At 44.5% G+C, this 27,731-nt stretch overlaps 1 protein-coding gene across 2 annotated transcripts in view; it reads right to left on the bottom strand.

Annotated features, from left to right (window-relative positions):
* Positions 1 to 4,823: 4,823 nt before the first annotated feature.
* LOC126546981 (stomatin-like) overlaps positions 4,824 to 27,731 on the bottom strand; it is an 89,139-nt gene continuing 66,231 nt past the window's right edge. The window contains exons 7-9 of one of the 2 annotated variants that reach the window (XM_050194746.3): positions 25,520 to 25,598; positions 18,462 to 18,642; positions 4,824 to 11,961 (exon numbers count right to left, since the gene is read on the bottom strand). In XM_050194746.3, the coding sequence (XP_050050703.1) occupies positions 11,936 to 11,961; positions 18,462 to 18,642; positions 25,520 to 25,598 (286 nt within the window). In that variant the 3' untranslated portion in view covers positions 4,824 to 11,935. Of the gene's footprint in view, positions 11,962 to 13,124; positions 16,550 to 18,461; positions 18,643 to 25,519; positions 25,599 to 27,731 lie in introns of those variants that run through there. The other variant, XM_050194747.3, reaches the window with a different exon arrangement.

Raw genomic sequence — 27,731 nt, forward strand, 5'->3', positions numbered from 1 at the left:
TGGTGTTTTGCTGGCATCCCCTTTAAAACAGGGCAGTGACAAGTCGTCACCTTGCCTGCTTGAGTTAATCAGGTATGCTAGACATGCTTTTCATTCTAGCATTTTTGTATACATCTCCTTAATCTTTTTCTCTTCCTCAAAACTTCTTTATCTACCTTGTACCGTTACTTATGCCTGTAGAGGATCCGGTCGTATCAATCTCATCCCTGTTTTTTTTACATTAATACTCACCATAAACCTTTCATGCGTGCCACCTGGCGGGCTACAGAAACATGTCAGAAAGAAACTAAAAGAAAACTAAACAACGCACATGTAAAGCAAAAGAAGCACGTTCACATAGTCACATGCCTTGAAGATAGGGCGCCGCATGAATGAGGAAGGTATTCTATTTCTTCATTTGGTAGTGCAGTGGACGATTGACTTATGCAGCCATCTGGCAGGCGATATATGTGAAACGCTTCAATAATCTCACAGTTGATTATGATTTCAGGCGAGAATGCTATAGCGCGTTCCATTGGCAGAACAAGAGCGAAGACAAAGAGCAGAGAGGAGCAGAGCTGTAGCGCAGCGAAAGTGCAACTGCTTGTTCCCCCATTGAAACGTTCCATGAACTCCACGAGCAGGTGCGAGGGCGAAGGTGTATCACGTGACCAGATTGTTTACTTTCCCGCGGTGATTATCACGTGAACTTCACTTCTCAGCCGCCATTGCTGCCGCACACTGAACCAAAACGACGGAAACACAAACAAAATAAAAGGATACGACGCGTTTGGGTCATGTGACTTCCTTCGAACTCCGCCTTTCGCGCGGGAGCAGTTCTAACAGCTCTCGACTTCTCTCCGCGTCGCCATAATACTCCTGTCCTGACATTGGATCACAGTGCCCCTGTTCGCCCATTGGAAGGCAGCTACTCTTGGGAGAGAACTTTGGGGACGCTTTTGAGTGTACCTATTCGCCCGATCGAATGTGTCATTAGTGTAACAGAAAAGAGTACAACCACACTTTATGCAGTGCTCCGCTAAGTGGGAGAACGGTGAGCTGTACAGGGCATACTTATTAGCACAATTCTCAAGGGAGAGAATCGATACTAGTGAGGGTTGTTCAGAATGAATCCGTTGAAGGAGAACCGCGGTTTCTGCGCATAGGCATCGCATATTGTCATGGTGCACCAGATAACTGAAAGCAGTCATTTCTAATTTACAAGCTTCCCCAGCTAAATAGCCGTCTTATTTTAGCCAACGGACTTCACGCAACGTTTTCTTTTAATGAGAAATCATTATATGCCCCATTACACGAAGATCTGGCGTCGTCAACGTCGCCACCGAGCGATGGTATAAAAAATGGCCGACGGCGCAAAGATTAAAAACACGTCAAAAATGCTCGGATTGACGTCAAATTTATCAGGGTGGTTCCTGTAAACAAAGTAAATCAACGTCTTTCTATAGAAATTTTGGTACATTTTGATTTAGGCAGAAATTGAACCTGGGCCTCCGGGATGCGAGACGAGCACGCTTTGCCGACGCCACGGTGGCACCACAGTTCTGGTTGAATGAAGGTGTGCCTAGTGCGTGCGTCATTGCACACGTCACGTCAAAAGGTGTGGCCTAGTGCGGGCGTCATGGCCACGGGACGGCGCAGCCAATGGAGAGCAGGTGGCACCACGTCATGAGTGTGTAAAATGAATGTATAAAATAAAAAGCAATAATGTCCGATTGAACGCCGCTGAGCGGTCCTTCGAGATATCAACTCCCCGCGGGCAAGCGAGCTCGCTGAGACGCCTGGCGCGTTTTCATTTGGCCTAACCGAGGCGCTTTTAGAACGCAGGCGATAGCTTGCGCGGACAAGGAACGCATGAAAAAAAAAAACATTTCCCCAAAGCGACCATAATCATTTAGCATTCCCATACGTAAGCAGTCTTAAGTGCATCTGTTGATTTTTTTTCTTTTTTTCAAGAAAAGCTTTTGGCTGAATTCAAGCGGTTTTGGCGTATCCTGGATTTGAGTATCTTGTGCCCACTTGCAGAAATAAACGGCTCTTTCTCAACTCCAGAGCGTCGTTGTGAGTACCAAGATGCATGAAAATGCAGGCCTCAACGAGAGGCAGTAAGCCAGAATTCATTTCAGAGTAGGTGAAATCAACGGTATGGGCATAATTAGCGCCAATATAGTCGAAAAATAACCAAATTGCACTATACCCTTGTAAAGGGTGCACCACTTTAGATATAGACGTGTTGAGACAAAGCCGCCGTACGGCACACTTTTAGGAAATGGAGTGAGTTCGTTTGGACTAAGGAGGGCTCACGTGAGACAATTATGTCTGGAAGGCGGCTTCGGTGGAGCTCACAAGAAAAAAGATATCAGAAAAGAGATATGATAAACACTTCTTTGGCCACACCTAACTCTTGTGCCATTAGACATTAGATATCATTACCATAATCAACATTAAAACATCGAATCATTTGAACCCCCATGTACGCCGACCTTGTCTTCTTTACCGCCAGTACATGGGGACCATTTCTTTCTTTCTTTCTTTCTTTCTTCACTACGTGAGAAAATATTCGGCATTCGATTTGATCCAGAAATTTCACTACCCGCCGGGGGTAGCGTAGTGGCCTTGGCGTTGAACTGCTAAGTCTGAGGGCGCGGGATGGAATTCCGGCCGCGGCGGCCGCGTTTAGGTGGTGGCAAAACGCAAAATCGACCGCGTACCGTGCATTGGGTGCACCGTAAAGGGACACTAAAGGCAAATATTAAGTTAAGCTAAATTGATAGATTAGTGTTCAAGAATCTCTAAGGCGTCAATATTATCGCGAACAGAGCCTTAATAACCGAGAAATTGATATATATGCAGAACGTGGTTAGAGACTTCCCTGGGACATTCAAGTACTTGCCCGATGACGAAAGCCCTCCTCAGTTTAATTCTGGCACTAGTACTCAACCACACATTGCAAAAAACATCCTTGTATTGTATTTTAACATGAAATAAAATGCTACTTGTCCAGTTCTATTTCATTTTTAGAAAACAGAACTAATTGCAATTACCGTTGACAACGACGCGGGCGGTCGAAAGGTTTCGTTTTCACTCGACTATGCGCCGCCCACGCTTTCACGTTTCAGTGTTTTCGTTATCGCGTAGTGCTGCGCTGGTTTTGCTGCCTCGTGAAACTAGCACAAACTGCAAGTAGCATAGAATTCAACGTCCAGGTGACGTCGCGAGATGCCCAAACGGTCTAAGCCACTTGACCAAAAAGCAGCTGCAGCGGCTAATCCACCGCTCAGTCTTGGCTCGGTATCGCTCTCTGTCGGACGCCGTTTTACTCACCGACGGCAGCAAAGAGCGGTGATGGCGTATGCAAGTTACCACTCCCCGGTTGGATGGCGCGCGATTTGAATTTGGAAAAGGTATTCGCACCCTTCACATGCAATTTTCTCGGAAACTAAGTCTTTTCTTGGCACGAAACAAGCGTTGCGAGTTTTCTGGAATGGTATTTAAACAGTCCACACCGACTTAGTATTCACCTTTAGTGTCCCTTTAAAGAATCCCAGGTGGTCAAAATAAATTCGGAGCCCCCACTACGTCGTGCCTCATAATCAGATGGTGGTTTTTGGCACGTAAAACCCCAGAATTTAATTTTAAATTTTGCAAGGTTTTACGGATGCTGAATACATACCAGTTAGCGTGTGGGCGCCCTCTGAGATGCTGGTTGGAGATGTTTGGCGTAAGTATGCCTACATCCTCTCTTTCTTCGGCAGAACGAAGTGCCTTTCCTGGTTTCTTGACACCACACCCTCCTTACAAAGTCTGGCCATTTCTAAGACATGGTATAGAGAGCGCGATTTCTTTTTCCTCTTTCCTTCTTTCTCTCGATAATACTTTGACCATGTGTAAAGAGCTGTAATGGTCACCTGTAGTTACTATCATACCAGGTGTTCTTTTATTAGGTGCACCCAATTTTCAAACATTCCCTGAGGCAGATAGCACAATTTTCACCTTCAGCTATATTACTTGGATAATTTACGAATTGTAGCGGGTCAGTTCCCAAGGCATATCCACTTGGAATGAATTCTCAGGACTTCATCATTTTCGAGAGATTAATTTTCAATTTGTGCTTCAATGCATAAAACATGGCAAATCAGTCCGGTGGAAGCCCGCAATATGCAGGCAAGTACATGAAAGGAACAAATGGTTATCCACCTGAATTGTAGCACAAAGCTTCTAAGGAAACCCATGCGGGTTTCTCAGAAAGAAAACCTCGAAGCCGAAAAAAATTCGCCCTTCCCGGACCAGGACGAATTTTTCTTCAGCTTCGAGGTTTTCTTTCTGAGAAACCCGCATGGGTTTCCTTTGAAGCTTTGTGCTACGATTCAGGTGGACGAGAATTTTTCCCGTTTAAATGCATAAAAAAAGCGCTGTCTTAAAAGAGTGAGCATAGCAACAGCAAATTTTTACCGCCGTAGAGTAATTGATTAAATATTAGTTAGTCTACTTGTAATAATTACCCAATTAAGCATTTTGATTTCTCGTAGAAGTAATGGCCGGCTCATCGAATAAACTAGTTCAAGGGTTAAAATTGTCTTAATCTACCACAGGCAATTTTATTTAAAATTTGGTGTAGCTAAAAAAATAAAACCCTTTATACTGCCGTCAAGGACCCTGAGGCACTCTAATGTGCTCAGTGCTCCGTGTTGTCTAAAATATCTTCTTTCTATGTAGGCAGTGTGGCACCAAAGCAATATTTATCTTGCTCAACGGCACCTTCTCGTTTTTTTTTTTTATTCTTTCTTTTCTTTCTTTAACGCCATGAACGAAAATCCATTCAAATATTTAGTTCATAAGTATCTTTATTCGATTGGTCAGTCGGTACAAAATCCTGGAGTAGTGGGATAGTGAAAGCGTTCACTAGGAAAACAAATATAATAATATTACGATGAACAGAGATCAAATTTTTATGCATACATGTGCTTCTATTATACAAGCGAAGAGATGACATAGTTGTAATGCATGGCCCTGTTAGCGCTCTCGACGTGGTATTCGCTTAAGAGAACTACTGATATCAAGAATTGTCCATGTGACAGAGCAACAATTAGTCGTTTTCCTGCCAAGAAGTGTTGAGACACAGCATCTTGTTACCCTTGTCTTAGTGCAAAAAAATGCATCGCCTCGATCAATCTGTTATTATGTGCATGACGTCTGCGACAAAAGAAAAAAAAGTTATTGCTCCGCGCGAAAGCACTTGCACGTGCGCTCCGTGGTACCGGCCTCTAAACGCAGTGAGATATCGCCTGAAGTATTTGGAGGTGGTGTCCTCGCAAAACCCGGTCGTTTAATCACAGGACGCTACTGTAACGGACGTGATACTTCACAGTTTACAATAAATGCGTGCAGTGAAGTTTCGGTACTAGTTTTCTCGTAGCGCTCTTCCCCAGAGAAGTATTAAACAGAGCGCTTTCAGGGGGCTGTTGTAGAATGCAATCGCGCATGTACTGCATGCAATAAGGAGTTATAATGAGTGACCGTGCGTGGGCGATGCCGCCACACAAACAAAAGCACAATAATGCTACTGGGTTTTCACTCCAGAGGAGCCGGAATGGAGCGCAGCGTTATGTTTACTTTTGTCCCGGACGATCATGTTAAGAAAAAATTGAACATTATAATTTTTTACGTAATAACAACAAAGAAAATTATATTAAGAGTACATAATGTGTGATTCGGTGCCTGTAATGCAGTGGTCGCAGTACGGAAGGGAAGGCTAACATGCTTCGAACGCAGAACACGTGGACTTGGCAGTAAACTTCAGTAACCCGTTGGTCTACATTCCCGGAACAATATGCTTAGCTCTGACGGTATTGTAGACCCTTAACCTGTACCACCAAGCTGCTGCACTTTCACTACACTTGCACATGAAACGACAGGATGAGATGGGGAGGAGTGGAACACAGATTCCGCTAATAAGGAGCGGACGCTATAGTAGCACGGCAACGATCTGCGACTTCCTATAACATGCATGGCGGTGGGCGAATGCTCTCGCACAACTTCAAAAGGCGTCCGGCAGATGCATCGCGAGATGCCTTTGGGAGCCTCGTGGATGCCGGATGGCCAGCGAATGCCTTCCCGTCCCCGCATGTAAGCCTTCTCGGGGTAAAGCAGAAAGGCGGAGAGTGGCGTTTCTGAAACTCCTTTTTTTTTTTTTTTGCAGGCAAATGATTAGAGATTGGGAAAACCATACACTTGGTCCTTTGTGTAGCTGTTATACTTGGCACAAAATCGCAAAACGCCCTTTTGTGCGCGTTGTTTCTCACATGCAGTTTTTTGCCTGGATTATCCTGCGATAGCTTGTTTCGCTGTCTAAGTACTGTAGCACAGTAAGGGCGCTAGAATTTTAAAAATAAATCTGACCGTTCTAGAAAAAAAAGATTGTAAGGCTGAATGCGTCAAAACTAGAAGAAATGTGGTCCCTCTGGGGCACTTCTTTTATTTTCTTCCTTTTCTTCTATTTCTTTCTCATTTACTTCGAGGCAGTAATGTTAGTTAATATCGGTCTCCCAGGCGCATAAACATTCAACCTCTGCTCGGTGAACATTTACACGTGACGAACGCTCCACCTTTCAAGCAACGTGATCACAAATCAAACAAAATTAGTATTTGTACAGATGGGTGAAATTGCTGAGACATTTGTCAATATTGATGTCGCATTAAGCACAAGCGTCACTGTAGCCTTTGAACGCAGTAAAGTGTAGTGGTACTCACGATGGGATGTGGTCATTTACAATTAGACCCATTCCTAACACACTGTCGTCGGAACAATTGCCGATTAGCAAGCCAGGCTAACCAGGCCTGCTGCCACACCACCACCATCGCCGTAGTGAGTCCAATTCTTCATGTTTATTTCACATTGATCAGAACATCATAACAGTGGAAATTAAGTGAAAACCTTCAAGGCAGGAACAGTGCTTGATACACGGACACAGATGAAGTCACAATGATGCAAGCGCATTCGCCAAGCCTACGCACCAATGTGTAAAGATGACCATCCCATACTTTTCCTTCATTTATGTTTTCCTCCTCTTTTGTGGCTTTGACGATGCGCTCAGGTGCATTGAAATGTTCGTCCATTGTGTAAATAAATAAGTTAGTCGGCGCAACGTGTCGGTTGCCATGAGCCTTCACTTTGTCCGTGTATCCATCGCTTATCCTTCATTGAAGATGAACAAAAAAGAACGTACGTGTTTCAATGTAAGAAAGAAATAACGGCCATGTCGTAAAAACAACATTTAGGACAAGGTATGTGAAATATTGCACTCAACCGTTTGCGCAACGAGACGACAAACATTCTTTTTTATTAGTTGAAAGCGTACTTGAAAAAAACAAGACACCAGAAAATCGGCATTTATGTGAACGCCTGCTCGTTTGGTATGTCTGCTGACCCAACACACATTGATGGTTGACGCAGATTCGAAAAGCTTTTTCTAGATCGGAAACAAGTTTAATATGTTGACTCATTTGTGACAGAAGACCTTGCATCGCACAGATACTACATAATATCAGCCATTTAGACGACCTTAGAAAGTCCGATACCTTCTCGCCCGCAACGATCGACCTTTCTTTGAAAGCACAACATTCATTAGAGGTTTTGAGGCTACTTACTGCGACTAAATTTCCTATCAAGCCATTTATTAGCTTAGCCAAATTTGTTTCTCTCTCACACACGAACACACACGCACAGACGGACGGATGCACGCACACACGCTTTGTCTAGTCAGTCAAGTGCTTCTGCGAACATGTACCAGTTCATGCATACATTACGTATAGTGAAAGTCATCAAGTGCTCGTTGTAAAGAAAATAACTGCATTCAAACAAAGTAGTTCGATATACATTTCAGCACTGTCAGAGAAGACGCCCTCCAGCGAGTGCTGTATTAGGCTCCTTTTCAGAAATGTTTTCTTACACTATAGATAGAAGGCCACTGTGGTACTGAATCATCTACCGTCGGAGAGCAGGCGGGTGAAAAAGGCGTTTCTTTACTTTCCTTTTCTTTCTTCCCTTTGCATTGACGTGGTGCTAGAGCCCGCAGGCTGGCAGTGATAAAAAAGGGTAAAAGTATTTTTATTAAGTGGATCCGGCAACAAACCTAGTTTCAATGAAATAATCTGAAACGCAATTTCGCTAATAAAGAAAGAAAAGTCGAGCGGCGAATAGAACGGTGAGATTATGTTTCGACATTATGGGACAGTGAAAACGTGCATCGTTGCAAAATGCATAGCGTAGCCTTTCGATTAGAAAGTCTTAAATTAGCAATTATCTCGATTTTTCGGTCAAGTGGTTTTGGTTTTTGGTTGAAACGTGCGAGTTCAAGAATTTAACGACCTGAAATTTTCTGCCTAATTTCTTCAATACACTGAGGACTACCACAGCGATGCTCCGTGGCTGCTGCTGCTTTAAAAAGTAGTTCCAATCTGCAAACATACATTTTTTTTTTCACTATCAAGATCAAAAGCAATCAAACGTTAGGCAAGATGATGCATTCATTTCAAACGCATGCGAATGTACTAAAAATTTACTCTGAGTAATTTTCACTCATTACCATATGTAAATCCCAGGTATCCTAGTGCGCGGTGCATTTGAAACACTGTAGGCGTAGGCACACGGGGCGTCATATTTCTTAAGTTCTGGGAAGCTCTGTCTGATTGATAAAAAAATTAATGCCCATTGCACAGTGCTAAGACTGACACTGAGGTTAATGCTGTGTATTGAAACGCAAAGCTGTGGTCAACAAATTTAAGTGTTGCATATTGCTTGTCAGGTGATGTTATTTTTAACATTTAAATAGCGATTAAGGTCAATATTAGCAATCAAGGCCAATAACCTGGTTTTAACGTGTCATTTTGTGCCTCCGGTAGAGATAAGTAATGTTTGTACTTTTCAGTGATTTCAAGTGAATTGAATGTTCGAGAGGTATGTTCTTGAAGGATGCATTAGCAGATATGGGGAAAAAACAGTCTTTCGCGTGATAACCACGAAAGCTGTGGCTAACAGTGAACGTAGGGTCAGCTATTGCCATGATTTGCAGAAAACAGGTTCTTGTGCCTTCGAAACTTTTGCAGTCACAAGCGCGCAGGCAGAGCTTCGGTGCTTCTTTTAACCAGCACTCTGGTGCGTAGGGATATGCATCTTGCATTCTCCAGTTTTGCACGGCGAGAACTTCACGTGCACCGTAGGTATCAATGCAATAGCACCAAATTACCATATTCGAGTTCTTATAACTAAGCAACAAGCTTCCAATATACCTGCTCGCGTGCCGGAACTGCTCAGACACATCTTTAGCTTAACTGCGCCCTGTTAGCAAATGGTACTTTAAGCAATAACTTGAACTTATGTTCAGAGCGTTAGCCTAATGGCAGAGCTATCTACTCAGAAGAATCAATCTTCTATACACTTAATAACTTGAACAGATACACTTGATAAGCTCCTGCCCTGATGACCAGTTAAGAAACTAGATTCGCACTCCAGGAGGGCTCACGTCACCAGACATGGGATGTCCCGTATGCGCAGAAGCGTTATTTTTTTTCTTCAACAATAGCTCGTTCACCTTTCATAACCTAGTTATTTTGACTGCTCAGTAAATGGAGGAGAAAATGGTTAGGGGCAGGTCTAAGTTCAAATAAACCCTGCACAAATACTGTACGAAGTAACATCAATGCTTAGTAAGCACAATTTCTTTCCTGGAAGTGCCATGTCGATTTGTGTTTGGCACACGTACGTATGGCGCATACGGACTTCTTTTCCATCGTGTCAGTAGTGATCTTGCGCCGTGCAAGATTCACGCGATGTTTTCACCAAATTCGCGCGCCCAGAGCGTGAATTTGGTAAAAACCTCGAACGCATTATTTCAGAATTGTGATATTCCAACCCACGATGACGAAGCACTTACGTCAGTTAAATAAACGTGTTATAGTTGTATGTCGTACACCCGCGACCAAAATATTGAGAAACCAGACATCGACGGAAGAGTTAAATTTTCCACCGCCTTTGCCGCGCAGCCTGAAATTGAAAAGCGTAGCCTGTACTCGAGTAGTACAAAGCTTTCAGCTACACTCACTGTGATTCTAGGCTATTCGTGTAACTTGTGAATATAATTTTTTCGCCGCTTTCACATTCCAGAACATCTTGACCAACAATACACATTCTCCATCGTATATCGAAGAAAGGGCCCCCGACTCCGACTATATTGTGCGCTTCCTGGTTATATCGAATCACGAATTTACTCGACACGGTTCTGACGCAAGTCTCTGACGTGAATACAGCACAGGAAAAACAATCTTACAATTTCCACTTACTTTTGACGGTCAGTTCCGTAGCATGGCGTTTGTCTATCGCGAACAACTGTCATTCCATCGCAAAGTGTGTTCGGCCCTTTCGCTAAATTGACCGCGCGAGGATGATTCCCAAACCCCTGATTGGGCTAAAAATGCGAAGAGAATGTCGCTTGCCCTTATCCTTATCATTGTTTTTTTTTTATCTTTTATCTTGCTCGCTATACCGCAGGTATTTACGAATTCCCCCTGCAAGGTTCTATGCTAGAAAGGCGCCGGGGCACGTCGCCACGCGTGAATTACGTTACGCGATGTGGTGCGCAGACAAAGCTTGTTTTGTCAAAAGCCGGGGCGGTGTAGTGCAGTCACCGGTAGTCAGCTCACTCGCTCACAATTGCCCCGTCATCGCATATATCTTCCGTTGGGGTCACGTGCAATCCGCATACCTGACAAGCGCACCTCAAAACAATGGCAGCAGCTACAGGTCTCCCCGACGCAATTGTTTCCTGCCGTTTCTCCGAGCCTTGGCTGCCAGTCAAGCGCGAAAACTGTATTCTTTTTCTCCGAGCGCGCTAGCGCGTAGGGAGTTTTGTGCGCTTGATATCGCGTCTGCGCCCGGTAGTGTTGTGTGTTGTTCGAGAATGCGAAGCCTGCTACATGGCGAATCGCGAGCACGGCCGTCAAGTCTAGAGGCTTTCGAAGATTGGTTGCGCACAATGGCGACTCTCATGGCCTTATCTGACCCGCAGGACTGCAATTTGACCATGTGACCACATTTAATGTCGTTTCACGTAACTATCACTGCACGTAACACCTTCCGTTCTTCAACACAGCGAGTCGGCTTTGGAAAACAACCTAGGGGGATATTTTCATGACACGTATAATTCAAGAAAGGTGGTCATTTGAGTTTAGCACGTATACGTGCGACTGTGGCGATTTTCGAGCGCAGATCGCTTACTCATAGCCACTTGAAAACAAAGACAGGCTTCTTCCATCGGTATCCAGCCAGAACTGTACGTAGAAATAGCTATCGAAAAAAGAAAGTCTATGAAATGCGCACATTGGACGCACTTTGAGAAAAAAAAAGAAAGAAAAGGAAAGGAAGAAAACAATCTACGCTTGATCAACATTTCGCTACAATATGCAAATAAACATACGTCAATAATTCGAACCTGAACTAGTTTTGGTCTTATAGTTCAACCAACATTTTCAAGGCATGTTGTCACAGGCCTTTTTTTTTCGCAGTTCAGCAGCGCTAGTTGTCTGCTACTAGGTTTCATCTTCAAGTTATGTTCACGCGCTGCCGGCAACAAAATGTCAGCACTTTCTATAACAGGGGCGAGGGCTTCCCAGCTCTCCGCCGCTCATACTCTCGTCATTCAGCACCCATTGACTCAAGGATACCAGCTGGTGGTTCGAGTCCATACGCTCGAGTTCGAGTGAAAATGGGTCAGATGGGAGATAGGAAACGCAAACAAAATTGAATACGCGCAACAACTTCTTATGGACGTGTGTTGTGTAACAAAGGTCATGTGCCTTGGTACCATGGTGCTTGTGGCTTCTCCTCCACCGACGTCCCTTCGATGTCCCAAGATGCAGCTTCACTTACTGCCAGGCTTTCATCTCAGAGATCTTGACTAGGTGCTCGGTCTACAAATGAAATCCAAGCAAGAACATGCACATCTCATGCATATTTCAAATTGAGGCACAGAGAAGGGAAGCGAGTCTTTGAACTCAAGAGGAAAAGAAAATTGATTGAGCGTTGTGGCAGCACTAGCGTGAGGTGGTAACACGATGTGCGTACAACGACTATCGATTCCGCACCCGAAGTCGCCTTCTGATACCTTCCCAATTTGTTCATTCTTTCTACTACCCGTCTGTATAAGTAATATCGTAGTCCTCGCTAACAAAGAAGATCAAGAAAAAAAAAGAAGAACGACGCCGTAGTGGCGGGCGTCAAGGAAATTTTGACTACCTGTGTTCGTTGGCATGCAATCGTACAACGAACACGAGCGTTTCTGAATCCCGCCCTCATCGGAATGCGGGTGCTGGGGCTAGGAATGGAACCTGAGACATTGAAGAACGCAGTAGTCGCCGATCCACCGCTGCAGGCTCGATAGTACTGAGGTGCTCACGAAATTTTTGGGTAGCTTCCTTCCACGCACTCGTGCTCTCTAACTGACATCCCGCAATAGCGGACACGCTCAGCACCGTGTTGCAAGTCGGCGGAGCTGGACTTGAAGGGCATCTCCACGTCTCCGCTCTGTTTGTGTGCTTGTGCTATGTACTTGCTGACGTCATAAATTCAAACGCCAAGGATTAGAAAACAACCGGAATGTTTTGTTACGTTTTGCGGTTCGACAGTGTTTTCGATCGTGGCTTAATTTAGGCCCCAAAGCATACGTCTGCGACTACACCATGTTTAAAAACCGTCTACAGAGTTATTGCTCATCGCACTACATGCGTTCTGATTACCTTTTATTTTTGTTCGGGTTTTCAATTTATGCCGATGGCTTTAAGCTCTGCTAATACTGTATACTTCCAAATGATGCACATAAAGCGGGAAAAGACAGTATAAAAAGCAGAGGGATGGAAAATGGTGCTGTATAAAAGACAGCATAGAAAGTGCAGGGAAGTATACAAAGCACATATCACGAGCGGGATGCTGTGAAAAAAAGCAACAAGCGAGGTCGACTTTGCTTCCGACGATGACAATCTTATTTTAGGTGCGATTACGAACACGCTGCTTGCGCCAGCGAGCCGCGTGTTTGTGACACCCGGAACATGCTGTATACCGCTAATGAGACTCGTCATTACAAAAATAACTTTTATTGCACACTGACACACCAAAGGCGATCGTTATCCACTTATGCCAAATGCATTTATGGATGGTTAGTACATATTGTCGAGTTACATGCTATGCGGCGACAACATCCCTTGTGGCATTGGCCCATAGTCGAAAAAAATCACGTGTCGAAGAATAATAAGGGACGCTCTGAGGATGGGCATGGGTCGACCAGCACTCTAACTTACGCTATACGCCATGTCTAGATTGCTAGAAGTTTCCGCCTTACAGGGTCAGATCGTAATAGTTGAACCGGGGTCGCAAATGATAGCTTGCTAATGTCGAACATTTTGTAGTGTTAAGAGTTATGACCTTTATTTCTTTTCACCTCAATAAAAAATGACTAAGATGTGGCGCTAGGCTATTTGTGAGATCGCTGATTAAAGACCTAAGAAGGGTTTGTGTCGTGTCGTATTTCCTACAATGCACCGCAACACGATACGCTGTTACGTCCAATGACATCACAATATTTTTTTCTCGCTCTCTTCCTTTGCTAAAGTATTTGTCCCGGCTTGGTGCGTGTGATGTCGCAGTATCTCTATTGCCCCTGCAGTTTCGTCTCACGCTTTATTTTTATAACGTTTCAATTATCGCTCTCCGCGACGCTGTCCATGCAGACATGTGCAAGATTGTGCATCTCTTCCCATCGCTGTTTCTGGAAATCAGGCGAACTGTGCATAGTCACAATGAAAACGAACTGATAGGTTAAAAAAGCACCGTGTGTTAACAAAAACAGGGTTGTTCAACTGCTACAAGGTATAAAAGTGAAATATACAACGTCTGTACAAAAGTGCCAGATAAAGCAGCTTTGGGCTTGTTCACCGAAGATATAAAAAAAAATGAAGAAGAAGAAAGAAGGAGGACGGGGGGTCCGGGGTTATCTAGGCATAATCGCCTACCCAGTCGATCCATGAGTATGCATCCAAAGCGGAGCACCCCATCCGAAGAAGCACAAGAATTAGCATGAGCGATCGTTTCTGCACGCCCGGGGGTCGATATAAGTATACAAACTAGCAAAGGCGTATTTTATATCTATCTATCTATATATATATATATATGCAACAGAGCATTATATGTTATAGGAAAAATGCCACAACAAAATGTCATCGGCCAACTGTCATCAAATAAATTTTCATTCATCCTGCTACGTGACAATTCACCCGATATACTATGCTAAACTATTAAAGTTGCCGGATTTCCGGCGTTTATGTATAGTAGAAAGAAACGCACAAGACAGGCCACTTTCCGATGCAACGAAATAAACTCAACATGACTGCAACAAATGCGTCCACAATTTGAAAAATGGACATAGGACACTTATATGCGGATACGCATTATATGGCACGGCTCAAATATAAAAAAACAGGTCAAGTTTGTAGAGTCTTACACACAGAAGGGGTAAAGCTGTCGTCTTGGTAGGCACCGCTTTGTCTTGAACAGCTCTCTCGCTGACGGCACGGACAGGAGCAATATAAAACTATTTTTGTCTCTTTGCATCGCTCCTGATTACGATAATCAGAAGGACACGCGTTTGTAACGCATAGCTGCAAACGAACTGAACGATCATAATTTCGGCAACTTTTTCATAATATCCTCGTAAATAGTTCATTCGCGAATATAGCAACTACCTTCTTAGCTGTCAGCTTATTTACTTCCACTTCTCTTCCGCCGTTAACTTATATGCCTTCGTCTTCTTCATCTCTTTTTTATTGCGTTTGACAAATATCTATTTTGATTTAATATTTAGATACGTTTTCAAAGTTCAATGTTCTCCGAATGACACCGTTACCTCTGCATGGGCGTAAGACTATAAACAGCAAGGAACAAAGCCATCTACTGAGTGGCAACAAGCAACAAGAAAAGTCGCAGTGATTCGAGCGCAGGCTACCTATGTGCTCACAACAGCGTGTATGCGGTGACCATAAACGATGTCGCTACCTCAAACCCTCCACATCACGGAACGCAGAGTAAAACTTCAGAGCGCAGTCGTCTTTTACCATTAAATTTGACAACGATGGGCAGACAGTGAAATGCGCTGCGTCAGCGAAGACAGCTGCTTCCGAAAGAACGAGTCATCGAGAAACATATGCGATAATGCAGCATAGTTCGAGAAAACACATGACCTTGGCGATACTGCTCCATGAAAAGAACCTGAGCTACCAAATTCACATAGAAAATTAGTAAGGTGAACATTAAAGGGATTGTCCTTACAGAATGGGCAGTGAATGGAGAAAGGTAATTAGGCTGCACGTCTAGTAAAAGAAATTCCAGGTCCGCATTTATAATATTTAAAAGATTCATAGCTGTGCAGTAAAGCTTCCGAAGAACGATAGTTTCTTCAGAGCAGGCAGCTGTTCAGACGACTCTGTTTCACATAACAGAGGTCATCTATGTGAAAGCCAATCACACGCACACACAGAAAACACAGGCACATAGACACACACACACACACAAACGTGCTAGCATGTGCATACACAGAAACTAAACTAATTAACACTAATCGACACTCAGGAACGCGCGTCCATGGCTCACACTTTTACTCTCGAGTCTTTCGCGCAGTTTTACTGACCACGCGATTCTTGTATATAGGCAGTGTTTATCATTTCAGTTTCGCAGGTAAATTTTATTCGAAAGGATTTTCATAGAGGTGTTTCGCTTACACGACCTGCCAGCAGCAAAACGGTTAATCCTGCTAAATACGACAGACGAGCTCATTAAATCCGGCTAATTAAAGAGGACTCGAAAGTATCATGACTGCCAATGTGCTGGCATTATTCCCAACTATTTTGCCATAAATATTGTAGAACAAAAAAGCGGACTTCTCAGTCCAGTTCAAACGTTCCCACTGGAGCACTTGTATCACTCAAGGCCAAGCAACGGTCATCATTGACAGTGTTTAAAAAGGCTCCTCTGCCCAAAGTGGACGCTGAAAAGGCATTATCTAAACATTGTACTGATTGGTTTGGGATCTTCCATATTAATTTCGAGGTAATGTAACGGAACGAAATAAATCAAAGCCGGATTCTTAAGTTCTCTTCAGAACTGCGATGCTTATTTCTTCACCAGGGCTTGGACAAAGACCTGTCCGCGCGTGGAGATCGACATACTCCTCGTCGACCTCGTGTCCTGTTCTAAACTTATACACCTCGTATGGAATGATTATCTCCAGCCGTTTTCTACTGTGTCCCTCACAGAGCAGTAAAGAGCGTTAGCTATGGACGACTTAACACCTCTAGTCGGTGTTAACTCTCTCACAAACACAGCAGCAATGCTGCCAGGGAATATCCAGGCCGCGCGAGAGGCGGCGGCCAAGGCACGTGCAGGCAGACAGGTAGGCAGGCGGGTAGTGAGACATCAAAGCTGTGCTCCCAGGTTCTCAGGATGGGCGGTTGGCTGTGCAGGTAGGGCGAGATAGAAGAGCGGATTAAAGAAAAATAAAAGCAAATTTGCCTTTTTATCTACTGCTGGGTTAAGAGTCCCTTTCTCGCATGCTCTCGATACAATAAAACCCCATGTCAGAAATATTCACATCACAATACATAGGAGTAGCGGCTCGTAGTGAGGAAATCATTGGAACGGTAAATTTTGTAGCATTTATAAACTCAGCCGGACCTCACTATTCCTGCAGTACGCTTGGCGAAGCAATTCATCGACATCCGTCACTCTATAGCGACTATAGTGATGCGAAGAGAATAGAATTTTGCGCTGTAGGACTCCCGTTCGTGCTGCCTGACGCACCCCTTTCGAAAGACTTCAGGGTATCTTGTGCTTAAGGTACGATTGTACAATGACATTGCGGATATATTTAAACCGGCATCTCTACGGCGCACTGTCCAAAGAACGAGCTTACAGAAAATTGTGAGAGAAACTTGTTTACAGAAAGAGCTTTCAGTTCCTGAGTGCAGTTCTTGATTGCAATTCACTGGAGTAGAGTACGCATTATGCACCTATACTTTTTTTCCGCTATGAAACCAGTTGCTGTAGTACAGTCCACGTTACATGAAACAGCTCACCAATTGTGAGAGGTCCGGTCCGGCTGTTTCCAACATGAAGGTCAATGAGTACTGTACTACGCACGCACTTTCATGTGAACGATGGGCACTGGTGGGTCTGTGCACCATGTGTGCCTAAATATCCACCTATATCGCTTTCTGATAGGTGGCATTTACTTTTGTGAAGTTTTACGGTATCGGGGTTGCAGGATCGAACCTTCATATCTATATATATATAGATATATATATATGACGTCGAGGTATAGGTATCTATGGTTGCCACACGGTTATAACTGAAAAGTTGATGCACTTCTTAAACAATTGTTTATTGTGTTGACATTTCAGCCGGAGACCGACCTGTTTGAGATTGGTATGTTGCAGTTCGTTATAAACGTACTTGACCTTACGTTACACGCAGTTATCAGCATTTTGCAGACTTCAGAGTAGCATGTCGCTTTTTGCGCGGTGTTAGCAAAACTGGGCCAGTGATCTTGAAGTGCCGGCCATGCATGGGTAAAGCTTCCGACGTTTTTGGACGTCGTTTACTTACGTAATTAAACATGAGAAAAATTGCGATAAGCATCGTATGTGGCACTCGAAGGTTGCCAGGAATACTTCGTAACGATTTTCAAATGCTCAGCTGGAGTTTAACACTGCATATGCCACGGGCACCTTCGTCCTATTTTTTCACAGCCAGGCTTTTCAGAAAAAGCTGAATTGTCTTTTAGTGCCGCAACAACGCTCTGGGAAAGCCTATAATGTATAACGGCAGCCATTTTATACAGTTATCACTTTCTGCTCTAGTCGCAGCTACCGCTCACATGCGAGTTCTGTGGTTTCATTGTAGCAAAAAAGTGTACAATTAGGAATGCATTAACATGTTTTTACATCAAACCTATGGCTGCTAGTTGTATTATCCTTCTCATTAGCGGTAGATAATGCCAGATGTTAACATTGGTGCTTCAAGAGAAGCCACTTCTGAGGAGGAGGCTCGCGCAAGTCAGCCATCTTCTTCAACTCCTTGACTCACGAGTTCCTCGTCAGATGGTATACATTTGACCTGCAGCATGTCCACTGCGTTATGTACATCGGATGAAGCCGCGCTACACTGGCTTCCCAAAGCAATATAGCTATCGTGACATTGACAACAGAAATTCAACTATAGTGGCAGTATAGCGACACAGCAATGCAAGGACAGCAATGCAACGATAGCGACATCTACGCAACCACTATGTAACCACCGTTACAGTGATTTTGGAAACGTCACTACGCCACACTCGCTCTTTGAATAGAATGGTACGCGCTTGGCTTACAGATTAGTCCCCTTAGGAGTTCCATGGGCAGCGGGAAGACGATGGTGGAGTTCTTCTCGGCCGCGATAGAGGTGAGCGTCTGCAGATAACGCAGCTGCAGCGCCGGCCCAGACTCTGAGATGACGTCGGCCGCCTCCTTGAGAGAGCGCGCCGCGCGCTGCTCGCCCTCGGCCGCGATCACCTGTGGAGGCACGTTGACGAGAATCGGTTTGGCTCGAACCCCGCAAGAGCCGGGTCAAAGCTTGTGAGCATGAGCAAACTACGGTGGACAGCCAGTCGAGTGTTTCGCATTTCACAACTGACGCAGTTCAGAGCGGTTGTTACGCCACATTCTTGGTGATTTCGTTGGGGTCCTTTTGCCTACTTTTCCTTTGAATCTGCTTGAGCTGACATTAGGGGCGAATTTAGCTACGGTTGTGTTATTCCCCGGAGAAGCATGTTGAGAAAGCGTCGCCGCCGCGCGGCATTTCGGCAAATTGTGATCGCGCAGGGTGAACAAGGTTACAGGCAGCTGCTCTCTGCTTCTACAGCGATTAAGTCAGCAATCACTAATTTCTAGCAGTTTTATGTGCAGTCGCTAAACCAAGAGTGCTGCGACGGACAGAATCGCGGACGAGCGTCACGTTGCTCAGTGGCACGGAACCATGCCGCGCGTAAAGGCGTAGTAGCTTATACTGCTCGCGGCACGATTCGGTGCAGCTTATGTACGCCACGCTTGTTCGCAGCCAATTAGCGAATTTTCACGTCGTGCGCATCCATATTAAGAAACAGCTCGCCTTAAACGTCGGGTAAAAGACTATAAATAGACTAGGGGGAATTTCGGAACGGAAATATGGCGCTTGTCCTCGATTGCACTCCTCGATTGCATAGTTGGGAACACCGCACGTGACGACGCGCGAAGGGCGTGGGCATACTGGTAGATATATCTGAACCTTTCTCACTCTCTGACTCGCCTTTACTTTTCTCAATCTCGCTCCAAGGACTCGGAGTTATAACGTATTACACGGCGTCACTTGCAGCAAACCAAAGCTGTATATCATCGGAATAAATATGCTGTTCCAACTACGTACAATTTCGGTTGAGTGAGAAGCTTCAATCCGGGCCACGGATAGCTGACTGATATACGCTGGTACAGGAATGAAAGGTAAAGGTATTTATAATATGCTTGTATGATACCGTGCCGTGTTCAAGTTATTTTCGTTAAGCGCAGGAAAAAGAACACCTTTGACTGTATGTAGTCAGGGCAAGACAATCTCCATTACATGTCGCATAACAAATCCCTGCAGATCATACGCATGCACATGAGCACATTCATTGCAACCCACCGTGGTTGCTTACTGGCTATGGTGTTGAGCTGCTAAGCACGGGGTGGCGGGGTCGAATCCCGGCCACGGCGGCCGCATTTCGATGGAGGCGAAATGCGAAAACACCAGTGTGCTTAGGTTAAGGTGCACGTTAAAGAATCCCAGGAGGTCCAAATTTCCGGAGCCCCCCCCCCCCCCCTACGGCGTGCCTCATAATCAAATCGTGGTTTTGGCACGTAAAACCCTGGAACTTGAGCACATACATTCCAAGTTGCGATGCAGTACGTCTGGATTGATGTCATCTCGACATGAATACTAATAGTAATACTGCACGGGAATAGATTCTGAAATTTTTAAGTTTTCCGGAATTTCAAAAAATTGCCTGTTGCAGGTAACATAATCTAGCCCTTGAGCTGGATTATTCAAAGAGGCGGACATTACTCGCACGAAAAATCGAAACACATATTCTACTAACGTACTTATCAATTACTTCACAGCACATACTACAATTTACTAATCGTAGCCGGCGAGTTTGGAATAATTTTAAAGAATGATACCATCTGAAGATATGTGCCATTGAAATTGCTGAAAATTACACTGTTTATCCACTTAATATTTCGTAAGAACGCTCTTTTATGCAGTGAAGCAGTAAAGTAACTGGAATTCTCATATATTTCGTCCCACAATTTGGGAAATGATACATCGAAACTGTTGTCGTCCTGGAGATTCCATTGGATACGTATTGGAAGCTCACGGGCCACAATTCGTAAATTGCCATATGTGCGGTAATGTAACTACTTAAAAAGTTATTTAGTGAAGTTTGGTTAATTAGTTGAATATGCGTTCCAATTTCTCGTGCTAGTAAAGTCCGCCTCTTCAAGTAATCCAGCTCAAGGACAAGAATTAAGTCATCTGCCACAGGCCTATTTCTAAAAATTCCAGAAAACTTAAAAATATCGATCGCATATCAGTGGAACTGTATTTATTGTGTTTTACGCCCAGGAGCTTCCTCTGGGATACGATGAATGCCGTATTGGACTGTATTGTATTGTATTGTATTGTATTGTATTGTATTGCATTGTATTGTATTGTATTGTATTGTATTGTATTGTATTGTATTGTATTGTATTGTATTGTATTGTATTGTATTGAGTTTAGTGGCGCATAAGCAACTCAGGCTATTATGCGCCAAACACAGGGTATGATACTTTTAAAAACGCTGGGTCCCCTGGGCGAGTCCTTCTCTGTGCAAGGCTTCCAAGGATCCCAACAAATTAAGTAAAGACCTCAGCCTTCTTCTCAGTCATGAGAAGTTGGCTGAGGTGTTCCACTATGTAGCAAGGCCCAGCGTAAGAATTTAAAGTTTTTCTAAGATACCTGCTTCCCTTAAAAAGCTAAAAACACGACTTATATACAAATGAATATTCACCCAAAAGCGATGTCGGATGCAAGGGAATGTTTTTATTGTAAAAAGGGGTCAAATATTTTTTTCGCAGTTGAAGTTTTGTGCGCGAGAATTAAATGTGATTTACTGTGAGCTTACTTCCACATGTTTCACACAAAGATTTATCTTGTTTTGTCAACAAGAAGATATGTGTAAGATGTGTGTGTCCGATGCGTAGACGACGTAAAATTACTTCACTGAAACATTGCTGGTGTCTGCATGACTCCCATTCTCCTAAGATGGGCTTTACCAAGTGTAGCTTGCTGTTCAGTTCACTTTCCCCTGTCTTCTGTCCTTCAATTTACTGTATATTAACTTCATGCAGTCTTTATGAGTAATGTTCACTATCTTTATTTGACTACTCTGAGCTTGTGCGGCACATGTGTCTGGTCTCTCATTGCCACTTATCCCTGTGTGACTCGGTACCAAGCAGAATATTAGTGTGTGTCCTTGCGTAGTGACTTTTTCTATGTTGTGTATGATTCTTCCAACTAAGGGCGCAGTGGCATTTTTGGAATGCAGTGCCGTGAGTAGACTGAGAGAATCAGTATAGACTATCTTGTTCTTGATATTCTGAGTTATTATTTTCCTTACAGCTACACATACAGCATAGCATTCTGCAGTAAAAATAGACGCGCTAGTCGGCAGCCTTACTATTTTTTTCCCAATTACCCTGTACTGCACCACTTCCTACGTGGCTTTCTGTTTTTGAGCCGTCTGTGTAGAATTCCGTGTAGTTTGCGTATTTTTCTTTTAGTGAAAGGTATTCTTGTATTATGTGTTCGTGTGGTGTTTGCGTTTTCCGAAAGTGTGTTAATGTCAAGTCACAAACAACAGGAAGACTGTACCACGGTGGCAATGGATCATGTTGTGGAGCAATTTCAGGTAGGGCGCCCAGTATTCCTAATTCTTGACATATGTCCTCAAAGTGTAGTATAGCAACGGTCTGATTGATTGAGGTTTATTGCTAAACAGTGTTCTGGATGTGCACTTGGTAACTATGGAGTAACAGAAGTGTTTGGTAGAGAGAGAGAGAGAGCGAAGGGAAGAAGGAAAGGCAGGGAGGTTAATTAGACTGAGTCCAATTTACGTGCTTTTCAACGCGTAAGAACACATAAGCATTGTTCGTCTGTCTGCGAGGGACTGTTCATTTGCTTCTGCATAAAGACTGCTTACAGGGGATGTTCTGTACGCGCCAATTGAGAGATGCAGGCCTATGTTTTGTATTGGATCCAGTTTTTTAACCTACGATGGTCTCACGGATCCATACACTGTGCAACCATAATCTAAGTAAGAGCGTACAACGGAGAGGCAAATATGTAATTAAGCAGGAGCGTACAGCGGAGCGGTAAATATGTAATAGACATGTCCTATCAGACCCCCAATGTTTTCGTGAGAGCACTTTGAGCATATTTAACGATTGGGAAGCTTTTTTCTTGAGTGCGTTTATGTGAGGTAGGAAAGTGAGCTTTCGATCAAAACGTTATGCCTGAAAATTTATGTTCCTGTTTTACTTGAAGTGCTGTTTCCTTTAAGTGCAGGGTGGAATCAACCTGTAAACCTCTTTTTTGAGAGAAAAGGAGAGCAACTGTTTTCTGCGGTGAAAACTTGAACCCATTTCTGTCCGCCCAAACCGCTAGTTTGTTTGATGTTAGTTGTGTCTGATGTTAGTTTGGAGAAAATGAGTTTAAAATATCTTTTATGTCCCTGTAGTCTTTTGTTAGTCCTCGGCAGTTCCAATGTATTAGAAATGCCATGTCTCATTATTCTGGGGGATGTGTTTAAAAGTTAGTCTGCTCGACTTTGAGGAACCGTGATTGGGGTATGTTATTATTTTTTTTTTTTTCAAAGGAGTTGTGCCTCCGCGGCAGCGGGGGCGAACTTGAAGTTGTGTCCATCGCCTCCCTTGAGGCGCTGGAAATCCGCGAAGCCGCGGGTGTGCGTGTTTCGGGCCTTTCGTGTTGGGGAGATGTATTGTGGGCTGCGGACTGCTGCGCCGGGGGGCCCTGTTTCTGGCATGACAGGGCAGCTTTCGCTGCGTCTGCCGGGGAGGCGCATGGCCTTGCTTCAGGTGTTGCCTAGGCAGTGGCGGGATTCCGGTGTGGTGGGCCGCCCCCGCGCACCACATCGGCAAAGTTTGTTTCAGCAGAGAAAGAGGAAGTGTGCCTATCCGCGTGAAATCACTTCCGTGCTTCTTTGAAGCTGATGTTTTCTTAGTTTGTATGCTTATGATTTCTTTTTCGTTTTTCCAGGCCTGACATGACCTGGAATATGCTGCATGGCCCCCTTCGCAGTTCGCGCAATGGGGTGCAGCTTCACAGCCATCGGATGGGTGGTCGGCCGAGGCACACCTTGCACATGATTGACGGCCAAGGCAACTCTGCGAGTCATGACCGTATCGTTGGCATTTAAAGCATTTAAAACAGTTACCTTAATATAGCCTACTTCGATGCTGTCGGGGAGCTTGTGGGAAGTCAATGTCAGAACCAGATGTATAGTGGGCACTCCTTTGTCTTTCTTTCTGATTTTTATCCTCTATAGATTTCTCACATTTTGTTCTTTTAACCCTTCAAGTATTTCTGTCAAGTTCAGGAAGTTGTTTTTGGATATTACTCCGCGTACAGTGTTGAGGGAGCGATGTGCTGAGACTGTAACGGGGATGTCCCCAAATGACACAAGCTTTGGAATTCTGAGGTCTTGTGCCTTGTCTCGGACTTCTAGAAGAAGGTTTCCGCTCGACAGCTTTGATACTTTGTACCCTGGCCCTAGGGCTTCTGTGAGGGATTTATTTATTTAAGGGGTTTATTGTACGTGCAGGGTTTTCCGTTTGTTCGCTATGAACAACGTGAAATTTTGGGAACACTTCTTGGATTTTTGCGAAAAATTCAACTGCTACATCGGTCTGCCCTCGTTTCCGAGTGTGATCACGTATTGAAAGAGGGGGAGCCATAAAAAAAAATTGTATTTCTGCCACGGTGGCAGCAGCCCACCACGGAGCCCAACAAGGGGACGGGGCAGAAGATTGCAAACAATTCCTGCCCACGCCAGCTGTACACCATAACTATAAACGAATATGACAGAATTCAGGGCGGTTCGCCAAACAAGGTTAACCCTAACCGGCAGGAAGGGGGGGGGGGGAAGCAAAGAAGATAGGAGGAGACAGGAGAGTGGTGGCAAAGAGGATAGGAAAGTAAAAGGTGGAGGGGAGGACAGGAAAAGGCGACTGCCGATTCCTGCCGGTCGGGTCAGTCCGAGGGTGCCGTCTACGTGAAGCGGAGGCCAAAGAGGTGTGTTGCCTCTGCCGAGGGGCCGTAAAGGTCCAAACACTCGGCACTGCCTCAACCCCCAGGATCCCCTTTTTTCCCTTACACAGCTAAGCCACGCACGCTTAAACGCGGGAGAGTCTAACCCTCGTTCGCACGGGTGCGTGGTATCGCAACACACCAAACACCTGTAGGGACAGACGCCCCTGCGGGGTAATGCCGTACTGAAAGACCATGGATGAAGTTTAGTATTTTTTGGGGCGTCACGATGTTAGCACGTGGATTTTTGTGCGTTCCGCCCTCATCGGAATGCGGCAGCCGCGGCTGGTAATCGAACCCACTATATACCCCTTGTTCAGCGGCACAACAACGTCTTCAGGTCACGGGATAATGTCCGCACTCACACACGTGCGTGCTCCACACGACTGGCGGTTTCATGAACTCTGTAAGTTATACCTTTTTATCCTGAGTGCTAATAATTTCTTCTTGCACTTTTCACATTGGTGATGTCTTTCACGTACACAAGAGCATAAAAGCCTGTTTTCGGAGCTGTACCTTTGTACACCTCTGGTTACAAAGTCCATGGCAATAAGGTCCGGTTAAGCGTGCTATTTTAGTTTATATGGGCACGGCGTGCAATATTTCGACTCGCATGGCTGAAATCGCCGCCTCTGGGTGGTACGTACACCGCGCGAGTAGCCGCGTGTGTAGACTGCTTGTGTCGTCCCTCGTCTTTCGGTGCTGCTACATGTTCACCGTGAACCGGAAACTCATATTTGGCGGGAAAACGACCGATGTTTATAACAAAGAGCGCGCCGGCCACCGCTTCCTCTTCATCTTAAGGTCTATTTGGATTCTGTGTCTTCACGGTCGCACAAACCTGTTGTTTTCTTTTCTTTTCTCTTTTTGTTTTTTGCCCGCTTAAACAGGAACGCTATGCCACCTAGTGCGCGGAAACGCGTCACGTTCGCGCGTGTATGTGTGCATGCGTTAATTCAGTCCAACTTGCTTGATATGACTTTTACAGTTGCGATATACTGCACTTACCTTGGCGCGAGCCTCTCTGGATGCTTCAGCTTCCGCTGCCATGGCCCTCTGCATCTGTACTGGAAGCCGAACGTCTTTTCTGTGGTGTAGTAGAAGAAATAAAAAAAGTTGAGAGGGCGGGTTAGGAGATGACGCCGAGACATCTTGCGCTCCTGCTTTCACTTGTATAAGCCTCCTTCGTACCCTTTTATGTGTATATATTGATACATCCTTTATGTAACTATCCCTTTTTCCGTGAAAAGTGCGAAGGCGATTTTCTTCAGTTCGTTTGCTGCGAACCATCAAAGTTTGCACATTGTACCGTTAATAACCTGTACATGGTGCTATGTGTATCGCATGATAAAGCTGTCCACGTGTATGCATGCACTATCTGTCGCAAAAGTGCCAAGGCCGCAGCGGTCGCTGCCTCACCAGACATAAAGTCGCGTGGTCGCGCTGCGATCGCTGGCTCTGGGGTTACCTAACCGTAAATACAGGATTCTAGCAACAACGCGCAGAAAAAGGAGATTAGTGACGGCGAGCATAGAGCGTCACACCAATTCATGTAGAAGTTCGACTGTGAGTGCTTTGTCCTGAAAGTTTTTTTGCGACACACAGTACGTGTGCGCCTGCGGGAACAGCTCCCTCCAGTTAGAACCGTAGTTGTGAAAACTCGTCAGAACTGGCTTTCTTTTTATTTATTGATATGTAACTAAATGAGAAGTTGGCGCCTTTATTGGCGCCGGCTATTCCACCTTCGCAGGGCAAGGAAAATTAAAGCACGAAAACATTGAGACAGTCAAATATCACAAAAATTTGCAAAGTTTCACGCAAGAGTAGAGGACTGGTCAAAGAAAAAAAGCAAAAGGACACAAAGAGACACACAGTTCCGTAAAAAGTTGACATTTTTTTGCTGATGATTTTTTTGCTGATGATTTTTTTGCTGACGAATCTACACATATCTGCATAAAAGGACTCAAGCAACAGATGACAAAATCAGACGTGCCTTACAGCTGTACAGACGTGAGATACACATATACGATCTATGGTATTAAAAAATAATAGTGGCTTCATTCACGAACATTTAGCGTGAACCTAATATTTTTGTATTTTCTACGACGATTTCAAAAGCCATAAGTGCTATTTTTTGTAGCTCCATTGTTTGCCATTGACCAAGTACATTTTTCAAAGTGAATAGTCAACGGCCTAGTAACATTAAATCAGCTTTTTAATCTTCACCTTGCAAAATCATGTCATGGGCACTCAAGAAGGAGATGCTGTACGTCTTTGTCATCGTGACCACGATGACAGTGCGGACTAACAACGCAATGAATTCTGTGCAAAAAGTGACGCGTGTAGCAGCGCCAAGCCGCAGGCGGTGTAATAAAGTTAAAAAAAAAACTTGGATCCTCGCTCAACTTTCAGGGAATGGATCATTTAATGTTGGCGGCTAGGAGAATAACTCTGAGCACTTTGATGTCTGATCAAACCAGGTGTTTGTGCTAAGTCGCCAGGACATCTGTCTCAGTAAGAGGCGGATATCATTACTGGTAAGAGCGAGATTTGATGTATTGTCATTTTCGCGCGCGTGTTTCAGAGGAGTCCGCTGCAGTGTTTCCAGGAATATTGCAGTATCCCAGTATCCACTGATATGCTATAATGTGGTTTCTAGAGCTGAATCTTGTATGTTCATTAAGGCTTTCCTTTACTAAATGTGTATTCAACGCATTTCCGTCGGTGCTCTTTAGTTACGTGAGGGCGGCTCGTGAATCTCTAAAAATAACCACTTTCTGTGAGATCTATACTGATGCTGTGAAGCGCAAAGCTGGCTTCTTTACATCAAAATTACGTGTAGGGAGAATCGCTCCTCCGTGATTCTCCTTCGTTTTGCAGGCCTGTTTATTATAAGTGTTGTGCGACAGACAACATTAGCTCGGTACAAAAAAGTGCTTGTGAAATCAAGAGTTCGACGAAAACTCGTCTGGTCGGGATTGCTCACAGTCAAGGGTATTCACTTTCATTGTGAACAAGGCTCCCGTATGGGAGCGGAAACGTCTTTGTTTCTTTTCTTTTAATGTTCTTGGCCGGCGTCCGTTTTACCCTAGACTAAAAGTGCCTGCATAAATAAATTAACGCTCACTGCGTCTAGGTTATTTAAGTAGTGCTCAACCGACTGCACTATTAGACACTTGCATGCACTGAGAGTATAGAACGCCTCGTGACGTGGCATGCA

Source organism: Dermacentor andersoni, chromosome 1 (assembly GCF_023375885.2).
Source record: "Dermacentor andersoni chromosome 1, qqDerAnde1_hic_scaffold, whole genome shotgun sequence".
Lineage (NCBI taxonomy): Eukaryota > Metazoa > Arthropoda > Arachnida > Ixodida > Ixodidae > Dermacentor > Dermacentor andersoni.